The sequence below is a fragment of the Galleria mellonella genome, unplaced genomic scaffold (assembly GCF_026898425.1).
Source record: "Galleria mellonella isolate WM207_F2 unplaced genomic scaffold, CSIRO_AGI_GalMel_v1 utg63, whole genome shotgun sequence".
NCBI classification, from domain to species: domain Eukaryota; kingdom Metazoa; phylum Arthropoda; class Insecta; order Lepidoptera; family Pyralidae; genus Galleria; species Galleria mellonella.
The window spans coordinates 11,427,235-11,436,065 of NW_026442130.1; the positions used below are offsets into that span (position 1 = coordinate 11,427,235).

The 8,831-nt window shown below is 32.1% G+C and overlaps 1 protein-coding gene across 1 annotated transcript; it reads right to left on the minus strand.

Annotated features, from left to right (window-relative positions):
* Window positions 1-78: 78 nt before the first annotated feature.
* On the minus strand, window positions 79-7,856 carry LOC113521869 (leucine-rich repeat-containing protein 49). Its single transcript, XM_026907524.3, has 12 exons — window positions 7,695-7,856; window positions 7,382-7,551; window positions 6,368-6,499; window positions 5,701-5,910; window positions 5,337-5,615; window positions 5,080-5,233; window positions 4,566-4,705; window positions 3,516-4,474; window positions 3,263-3,437; window positions 2,982-3,180; window positions 2,685-2,909; window positions 79-2,243 (listed from the first exon to the last, which is right to left on the minus strand). The coding sequence occupies exons 1-12, from the start codon at window positions 7,716-7,718 to the stop codon at window positions 2,040-2,042; spliced, it is 2,871 nt and encodes a 956-aa protein (XP_026763325.2). The 5' UTR covers window positions 7,719-7,856; the 3' UTR covers window positions 79-2,039.
* Between the last annotated feature and the right edge of the window lie 975 nt (window positions 7,857-8,831).

An 8,831-nucleotide genomic window follows, 5' to 3' on the forward strand; every position in this document is an offset into this window, starting at 1 on the left:
TTAGCGTAGGCGGGGTTCCCATACCATTTGTACCCATAAAAAAAAAAAACTACAAAACCACACACTGTCGTATGTGTAGACGTTACGTTACTTGATCCTGTAATTGTGGCAATCACGGAATGTAAAAAACATTCCGTGATTAAAACATAAACAAGTAAACGATCGGTCCAGACTATAATTATCTTCATTAATTTTATTGTTTACTGATCAGTTCAAATTATTTGAAAATGTTTTGTTACAAATCGTCTCTAATACGATATGGGCCCCGAACAACACTCAAGTAAGGTTATGAATTAAAGGATGACATTCTTAATTGTATCTGCTGGTAACTTCGATTTTGAAATACTTCCCAGACGTCTATATCGATCTATCTCATGCACGTGGGACCGTAAACGTATCTATCGATAGATTAGTTGGTCACTTATCTAGGGGGATTGATTTACATACAGAATATTATTTGAATTCACGTTTAAAAACACCAATCTCTTTCAAAAATCTTTATTTGCTACATAAATCACGAGGCTTGCATAGTTTTTTGTCCATAGTTATCTAATTACCTATTTGTTTACAATATTACAATGCAGTATTAAATTGTGATTATTTTCAATAATAATTATATACCTACATTGAGCAATACATCTACATTTAATATTTTTTTCAGTCCACAAAATTCGTTTTTGCATTGCTCGAAAATATTTAATATAAAAATGTGGTACAGGAGACAGATAATTAAATAATAAAACTGATTTACATAATCAACGATGTATAACCATAAGAATAATAAATAAATCTGGGTAGAAGTGACACTCATGTACCTTCTATTGTGACTGCACCGATGCCGAAAAAATTTACCCCACTTCTCCTCATTAAAATAGGGTTGTTATAAATTTATATTCATTTCATAAATTACTTTGTCATACATAAATAATGAATTCGTTATAGTATTAAAAGAAAAAGTGGTAAATTCTTAAGCGGGCGGCCTTTCTTGCAATAGGAGTGACGACAACACATATAACCTAATAATTATGACTTGGACAAATATTAGTTACATACAAAATATCCAACAATTCGGGAGACTCGAATGTTAATAAGATTTTCAATGATGTTCCTACCATCAATGTATTAAAATAGTTATTAATAATAAAATTTATAACAAGTGTGTAATGTATAGTAAAACAATTAAATAGAATAAATGGATGAATGAATATGTATTACAACGGTGTTAACTTACATAAAAAAATATTAAATTTAATTTGGTGAAATCACGTACTATTTTCGTATACGTACGATATCAAAGTGAATATCTATGCATAGGTAAAAAAAGCCATCTAGTGGCTTACTATTAAATGTGCTCTCTGAGTGGCGCAGAACAGCCCTGATTAAATTAATTTAAAATTCAAGGATGTCCCGAGTGACGGATACGGTATTATTATTAAATTGGCGGGAGTGTCACTTCTGCCTAGTTCTTATTCTTAAGGTTTAACACGAATATTAGAGAAATTAAGACAATGCCTGTTTGAAATTAATTCTATTACTTTTGTAGATTGCACGTAACGGACAGTGACAATACAGTGAGATAATTGAGAAATAAGAAATATCTATACTCGTAAATATATATAAGAAATAAATAATTTACAATTATTTTTTACATCTGTGACATCTAAATCAAAATCTTGATTGATCGTATCCGCTATGACTATAACAAATACAGAGTAATAAAAAGATTCAGAAATAACATTATTTAAAAAATATGTGTTTTAAATTTGAAATTTAGTTTCATCATCACCATCATATCAACATTCAACTGTCCACACATCTGAACATAAGCCCCCCACTGGGGGAGGGGGTCGTCAATAGTTGCCACACTTGGCAGGCGGATTGGCAACCGCAGTTAGGCTTTGTACGTTTTAAGAGGGACGCTGCTGCCTTTTCCTTCCTTAGTCGCCTCTTACGACATTTAGTTTATGTAGCATGAATTATGTGTAGGTACATTAAACAGAAAAAAATTGCTAATTAAGTAAACAAAAAAAAAAACGTTACTAAGGTGAATCCATAAGTAGACGCATTTGATCTTTCACATGCGACTCCATGTCAGAGAAATCTTTTAAAATATCTTCAATCATTTCTACTAAAATGGTCGGCCATTGAAGTTCTAGTGCTCGTAACCTTTGTGCTGCTCCACAAGCTAACTCGATTGCGTGTGATAATTGACCTCTACCGCGTACTCGCCAACTCATATCCTCCTGTAAATACGTCAAGAATACCTAAATGTTATTTTAAAAATGAAAAATGTTTATGGTTTAGAAAGTAGAGTAGGTAATGGGCGCTTAATAATAAAACCGTAGTATGCTATTTTCTCCGACGATATTTTGAACGTGCACAAAAAAGTAAGTGCCTTCATAATATCAAATTATATCGTGACGATAAAATGGTACGATATTATAAAATCATCCATAATTATACTACTCAGTATAGATTGAATGTAAGTACTTATTATTTAACCATTTATAACCGTCACAAGACATTAATGACATATTATTGACCTTGGCAAATATGTAAATAGAAATTGTAATAGAAATATTATTATAAAGAAAATCGTTTTCAAATGATTATTATGTAATTGAAAAAATTTAAAAGAGTGTTCAATTATCATCTATTTTACTTATTATTTATTAAATATTTACCTGCGAAACATGCCCTTTCTTATATTGTAAAGCTTCTTTTGCTATTACATCTCTAAGTGCAGGATCAGCGGCCCTTAACCAAGCTTTAGCGCTAACTGTACTATTACCACTTCTACCGAGCCTTGAGAGTAGAGGCTGCAACGGAGCGTCGGGAAGTGCTCGCAACACTATATCGCTAAGTCCATTATATATTTTGTTTGCTGATTTGATTTCATCTTCTGTCACCTGTTCATACATAACAATATTAATACTTAATAATTACAAAAATCAAAATTGTTAAAGAAATTATTGGTATACCGGTTCATCGTTTATTTCTTTCAAGCCCCAGTGAGCCAATCTGTATACTGCGTATTCTCTCCAACTTTTAGCGTGTATTGGGTTACCCTCTGGCAAGACTGTTAATCCTGTAAGACCGCGTAATTCGGCTAGTGCATGTAATTGACCCAGCCACTGAAGTCCAGTTGCTCGAAAAGATATATGTGTAACATTTGGAAACCTAAAACATATAGAATATTAGTTTTATCGTCAAATTAGATAAATAATAGTGTAATTGAATGTCAGGAATCTATTATACTGACTTTGTTTTAAGTTCTGGCAAAGATTGCGCCACTGCGTTGAAGTGTACATAATGAAAAGCTGCCTTTATAACGGAACGTGCTTTCTCCCAATCCCAATCCCGAGCGAGACGTCTAACTGCTCCTGCTCCCCACGCACTCACAACACCATCACAAACTTCAACAAGGTAATCTACACCTATAATTAAAACGTTGCTATTATTGTATACAGAAATATAACATTCGGCGAGAAATTATGATCAAATTATTAAAATACCTTGTTCTCTATCTTTTGATGAAGGTACAGGTTTCAAAACTGGTTCTGATGATTTTAAACTGGCTAAACTTTTTCCTGACTTCACTCTGGCTGTCGATGCTCGACTAGCCGATGATGCTCTTTCGCTTCTCCGTGTTATCGTAGCACTTTTGATATTTCTGTTACTTATTCGACTGTTAATTGACCCTTCCCGTCTAAAATTTTTGTTATTATGGTCGCTACCAGAAGTAGATGAATTTGCAACTGAGCCAAAATTTGTACTAGTGGATATGTTGCTAGTATTTTCACTATTATCAGAATGTTTAGTATTATTTTTAATCCTGCGACATTCTGGGTCACACACAGATTTAGAACGCATGGTGCTGAAATGTTCTCGTCTTCTTATAGCTGTAGGCATGCGTCGAACTTGCCGTTTATTTGTTTCATCTTCACTTTCGCTAGTAGAAGAGGGCATAGAACTAAAAGAGGAGTCCACAATTGGATCTACGCTAGAAATACTTTCCCATCTCTTCAATATTGGTTCATTGCTGTCTGCTAACTTAACATTTTCCAAAGACGAAATAATCGGTAATAATATGGGTGGTAGCCTCAGGTCGCTACTTGTGGACGTTGAATGTGAACCATCTGTATCTTGTGACACACTTCGATCTGAAAAGTTTACACGCCTATCGGATTTTCTTGCTGTTGCACTTCTTTGTAACTTCCTCATTGGAGATGCTTTCCCACTATTTATAACATTTGTTTTGACATTATTATCGCTACTGTTATTTTTTCCATCGGAATCATCAGCATCAATATGCTGTAGAGATACGACAACATCGGGAAGGTTTGATGGTTCATTCGTTTGAGTTCCATCGTGGTGTGGTAATGTTACAGTAGATGCGTCTATTGCAAATTCTTTTTCTGTCTCAAGAACTTTGTTTGAAGCGGTAAGATTCATAAAACACTTGTTTTCTGATCTAAAATGCAGCAATTGTTTTAGTAAAAAAGACAATCGGAGAAGAATAGCGTTATATAGCAAAAAATATAGATAAATAGCAAAATATATACCGAAGTAATTCCCAATTGGTGCGTGCATTGTTAATGATTTGGTCACGTCGTGCGGCTTGGTGAGCTGTCCCGCCTAGTGCACAGTACGCAGCGTGGGCTGCTTCTTTATTTTCTCGCCAAGCCATTGCTGCTCTTCTAACCTACAAAATGTGATATGAAATATTATGTTATTAAAAAAATGTCACAAATATTAGATCCAATTTAATTTCCATGTACCTCGATTTATTGGGATTCGAACTCGCATCTATTCGGGCTTACTCATTGTTAGTTAAGTCACGGCTTATTATAACAAATAGGTTACTTTATTAGGTGCTTTGGTATTATTCGATCATTAAATGACAAATTTTCTAAACTATATATACTATAACCTGACCCCTGTAGTACGTAAAAATTCACGTGACCCGAATAGCTGAGAGACATTAGTTCGAATTTTATCGGATCTAGTTAATGGGAGGTTAAATTTTTCAACTTAAAAAAATTATATACAATAATTTCTGAATAATAATAATTTTACCTGGTCTGTCACATGCATGTTTGTTAATGTAAGTAAACTTGGTAAGTACGACACGAGAAAAGGTGTGCAATCACCACCTAGAGCCACTGGATTGCCGTCTAGAGACACATCAATTAGAGACGTAGCTTCAGCAAGTGAGGATACATCTTCTACACTAAAAAGAGCATTTAAACCAATATTTATTTGTTTTAAAAATATAATACTTAAAATAATAATTATAGAAAAGAAACACTAAGTGTATATAATTCTATATTTACCTCTGCAAATCGTTATTTCCTAAATATAGTTTTTGTAATTTTGGCGTATTTTGAAAACCGAGTAATTTTCTCAGACGATTTCTTTTCAAATTCAATTCTCTCAGAGAAACTAGTCCTTGTAGATCAGATTGACCTATGCATTTTATTTGATTTCCAGCCAAATTAAGAACTTTCAGGTCATTTAAATTTGACAGTCCACCCACTTTACTTATCCTGTTTCCGTGTAAATCTAAAACTTCTAGTTTTATGAGATTTGATAATCCTTCTATTCTTTTGATCCTGTGAAGTTAATTACATCATTAATTAAGTATGGAAACAGATAAATATGTAGGAATGTTTGTTTATAAAATTGTTAAGGCTTTACCTGTTTTTTCCAAGTAAAAGTACTCTTAAACTAAATAATCTTTCTAAAGAGTGAATTTTGTCTATTTGATTGTCGTAGACATCGAGGAATACCAATTTGCCTAAATCTAGAGATGATAAACCGGATAGGCTGTTAATTAAATTATGTTGTAGGGACAGTAGCCTCAAGCCAGGCTCCCCAACGATATGGGGAATAGATGACAATCCCCGTCTGAAACACCAGAACATAGAATATGATAATCTGAACCAGAATACATAAATCTCTCGATGTTGCATCTATTAGTCTAGTTCGGAATTCTAAGTTAAAATCCGTCTGAAATTTTCTAATAATCTCAAATTTTTGTGTTACAACCTAATATACAGAATGTCGGGGTGGAATATTGGGACTATTTAAAACTTTATGATTTAGAACGTATTTAGAATCACTTTACAATGAAGTAATTTTGGCAATTTTGATATTAAAGAGAGACATCTTTACATAAGTAGATTAAATGTACAGATTTTCATTATTTTTTAATACTACATCAAAACGAATGAAGCGGGTATAGAGAGTATGCTGTAGTAGAAAGTTTCATCCTACGTCTGTAAAGGTATGCTCGTATCGATATTGCCAAAATTTTATACCATTATCCCTAGTATATATTAATAAAATTAAAAGTAAATAATACCTGTCTAAAGTTATTCTATCCGGTAGTCGGTCTTTTTCCTGTGGTGTGCGAGATAATTGAACCTTTCCTTCTCCCACAGCTTGTAAGTTAACCATTTCATCTCTGGCGTCATCTTTGTGAAGAAAATCATTTCTGGCCGACATACAAAATATTAAAAATATTCTTAACCATCTTAAATAACTGTATAAAATGCAGGCACATATTTACAGGCGTAGCGGTATCATAAACACATACTTTAATAAGGTTCCGGGTTCGAGTCTCAGTTGTTCCCATTTAGGAAAAACCTTTTCTATATTGGCTCTAAGTTTCGAATGACACAGAGTTTGCGTTATATTTTGTTCGCTATATGTCTCTACTAAGAGTGGAGTATGAGGCTATGATTATGCAAAGCAATATGCTATAGACAATCGATTACTATTAGATATGTTCGTTGAAAATCATGTTATGTCTATCTTGGATACATTGGTACTTGCTTTTTCCTACTCCATTGAAATTGGGAAGTTGAGAGAACTTTATTGTGAAGAAAAATATAAGTCAGTATTTCCGAAAATTAACACACGCTATTCCGAAAAATGTAGGTACTTGTAGGTTTTAATGATATTTATCTACCTACCACAATCATGATTGTCTTATTATAGGTTCTTCAAAAGGAAAAGAGGTTTCTTCAAAGTCGGCAACGCACGCGTAATACCTCTGGTATTGCAGGTGTTCATAGGCTATGGTAACTACTTACCATCAGGTGGGCCGTATGCTTGTTTGCCACCTCAGTGGTATAAAAAAAATAGGTGTCCAAACGAATTCTGTTTATTTTTATTATGTTGGTGTTAATTATTTTAATAGTAATTATTATTTATTTTTTTTATTTAATTTTATGATAAGTGGTCATAGAAATTGTTTAAATGGAATATGATAGATGTGCAAGTTTTTTTTGGTGAATATCAATGGGTCGGTTGTATGCTGACCATAACTGTTAGTTAAGTTTTAATTATAAATGGTTGCAATTTAATCAATTACCCTGAAAGCGTTGTATGTGATCGCGCTAGAGTACTCCTGGGGTCAGCAATTGCAGGTCTAATTTGTAGAAAAAGGCGATTATCTCCACCAGCCCCTGGATCTAATGGTGGAGTATTAGTATCAAGGGATTGAGCTGATCGTCCTCTTGTGCGAAAAGCTATTTTTCTAATCTGTAGAAATTAAAATAGTATCAATCTATTAAATTAAAATTGAAATTAAAATTTATCGAATGTAGCATGTAATTCTATATTATTTAGCAAAGTCATGAATATGTATAAAATTTGCATATAATTCATAAAGATATAATACTTACATTTCCACGACTGTATGTATGCATTACAAATATACGCTATAATCTAGGTGTACAAACTTATATAATTGGCCCCAGTTTATACAATTTTATTTTATGAAAATAAATTCGTACAAAAGGCAGTTTTGGTCCATTTTGTTACTGTCAAGCTGTTACTTAGTAACTATATCAACAATCTTAATTGTACAAAACACGCAAGCATTACAGATGTTCTCGTTCTGGTACAGACGATTTTATTTATATTTATTTATATTTTCTGTATTTGTATCCTTAGGACAAAAACCTCTCTGTAAACGAATGTAAATACTGCGACAAAAACAGTCCAACTTTTTTAAAAGTGGCGCACTTTTGCCTTTTGTTAATTTACATTACCTACTTAAATATCCTTGTTGGTATAATATTTTATACTACATTGTGGCATATATATATATATATATATATATATATATATATATATATATATATATATATATATATATATATATATATATATATATATATATATATATATATATGTATGTATATATGTGTATATATATATATATATATATATATATATATATATAATATTATCAAAAAAGTGAATATTAATTTGCTTTACAGTATACGTTATACTATGTCTATGATGTTGATAGTCGTTTAGATTAATTTCCAGTTTCCTTAATATAACAACAGTGCTATTTATTAAATGAAGAATTGATTCCTTGGTATAGACCTTAGCTCTATGTATATAAATCTTTATTTGAATTAAAATGAAAAAAAGAGGTATTTAGGTATAGATATATTAGATATTTAAGTAAATTAGTTATGTCTTAGAGAAATTTAATTAATCAATTCCAGTCAATCCAAGGACAATTGTAACAATTTATGGATATTAATTTCGAGATATAAAGAAGGATTGGTAATCAGTCTTGTATATGCATCAATATGCATAGATTAAGAATGGTAGATACTACAGCACGACAAAGATGCGTATTATTTCTAGTCAATGTCGATTTGACAGCTATTTTATTATTGTTTTGGTTGACTGACGTTGACAGTTGAATCTAAAAAACAAATCTTTTTGAAGACTAGGCAGCATGGTCTCCGACCTTAGCCTGTTCCAAACGGAACAAACGTACTAAAAAAAAAAAAAAACTA

Coding starts and splice junctions, on each gene's coding strand:
- LOC113521869 (XM_026907524.3), bottom strand. CDS start 7,718: ATGCATACATACAGTCGTGGAAAT. Junction 5,234..5,336: donor GGAAATAACGATTTGCAGAG/GTAAATATAGAA, acceptor TGCTCTTTTTAG/TGTAGAAGATGTATCCTCAC. Junction 3,181..3,262: donor TTGCCAGAACTTAAAACAAA/GTCAGTATAATA, acceptor TATATGTTTTAG/GTTTCCAAATGTTACACATA.